This window comes from Heterobasidion irregulare, assembly GCF_000320585.1.
Source record: "Heterobasidion irregulare TC 32-1 unplaced genomic scaffold scaffold_12, whole genome shotgun sequence".
Lineage (NCBI taxonomy): Eukaryota > Fungi > Basidiomycota > Agaricomycetes > Russulales > Bondarzewiaceae > Heterobasidion > Heterobasidion irregulare.
The window spans coordinates 993040-994723 of record NW_009258208.1 but is presented as its reverse complement, the minus strand read 5'-3'; the positions used below and the strand labels follow the sequence as shown (position 1 = coordinate 994723).

Genomic DNA, 1684 nt, shown 5'->3' with positions numbered 1-1684 from the left:
ATGATGATGTCATCCACATTCTCTAGCCAAACATCCTAGACACCACCATTCCTTTCATCAATGATGTCCCAATTCGGGGTCCACCAACCCAATATAAACTTCCAAATGGCAGCTTCAAGATGCATCCCAATAACCCCAGCATATGACAGTTTGTGTGGGAGCACTTTCAAGGCCTTAATTGGGTAGTTCAGTGGATGACTGTGAACTAGCATGATTAGTAGGAAGAATTCGACAGCTCATAGACTCCAGTAGTGATCTTGGTTTTGATAAGTCAGCACACTTCATTATAGATGCTTGGTAGAATCAGGATGTTGCGCTATACCCAGGGCTTGTGTTTAACTACTAGTATATTAATTGGTGGGAAGAAGTCCTTGTGGAAACATCCATATTCTGAATCATTCCAGGCAAATCCCATTTCTTGCAAACACATAAAATGGTGCATGAGCTGTTGTTCGGCCAGCCAAAGGAAGTCATCTGAGTGGACTTTGTCAATAAGGTTGCATTGTTCGGCTGTGTATCTACCAGTCAGTGCGAATGGGGGGGGTTTGGTATCAGCATCGGAAGGGTAGCAAGGTCACCAATGATGTTCTAAATGATTCAGAACTTTTTGGGAAGGTCGGCCAAGACTGGACATGTTTTCTGCATGACTGATTTGTACTTGCACTTTACAGCGAAGATAACAACTGGGTTGGTGATATTAGTAGAATGGAGAGAACTCGGAATGACTGAGGAAAATAAGAATGACATATTAGAATTGAGATGGTTTTTAAGATGGTTTTTGGGCCCTAAATTAGAGGCCATAATATACTTGAGACAGAGATCACAACAAGAGGGAAATGGAGAATGGAAATCTGAGAACACTTTAATAAGTGGGAAATTGGGGGTACCATGATTGGTGGAAATGATCAGTACAACTTTTTCTTAATCTTGGATCAATTCATTAAGTTACAAAAATATGCTTATCTTTGGTAAAGGACTTGAGGGGGTCCTCGCCTAATCATTAGAATGATGGCTCATTGTCCTATGTTTGGGCCACTGATGGTGATCATCTGGTCTTTGTTTGAATAATATTTGACAATGATTTCAGTGAGGATATTGAAGGGCCAACTGAGGAGAACATCATAAGCGGGGTTCTGACATAGACTTGAAGGTATAAGGTGATATTGCTAATAAGGAATGGAACATTGTATGCCAGGCCCAAGGATCAGCCAGTTTCACCATTTGCTGACTGCATATTGAGGATGATTTTGGGGTCATAGATAAGCACCAATTTATTGCAAATGCTTTCTTATATGGCAATAACTTGTGAACCTGGATCAATGATGCATTCAACTTCCGGCCAATGATCAATGAGAGGAATAATAAATCTTAAGGCAGATGACTTTTTAGCAACTATCAACGGCTGAGGAACCTAACTGGGCTGTAACTTTTTCAGATACATTTTGTACAGGTTAGGGATGATGATTGCACGAGGTGGGAATGTCTTTGGTTGGTGCAGGACATTGACAAAGGAGAACATGGTCAGTTGAGTCAGTGGTTCAAGGTCATCAATAGCATAGGGTAGCATCCGGAAAACCACCCCCTTGTATTAGCTCCAGATTATATCTAACAGTGTCTAAAAGTATCTAAAAGTATTAATAGCATCTAAAAGTATCTAATTTCCTAATTGGGAGCAACACATTGT

General features: G+C 40.6%; 1 protein-coding gene across 1 annotated transcript; it reads right to left on the bottom strand.

The window, feature by feature from the left end:
• Positions 1–316: 316 nt before the first annotated feature.
• On the bottom strand, positions 317–550 carry HETIRDRAFT_54297 (uncharacterized protein; the record flags this gene model as incomplete). Its single annotated transcript, XM_009553583.1, has 1 exon — positions 317–550. A coding segment is annotated over one exon (234 nt), but the record flags the coding sequence as incomplete, so codon positions are not given.
• Positions 551–1684: the final 1134 nt, after the last annotated feature.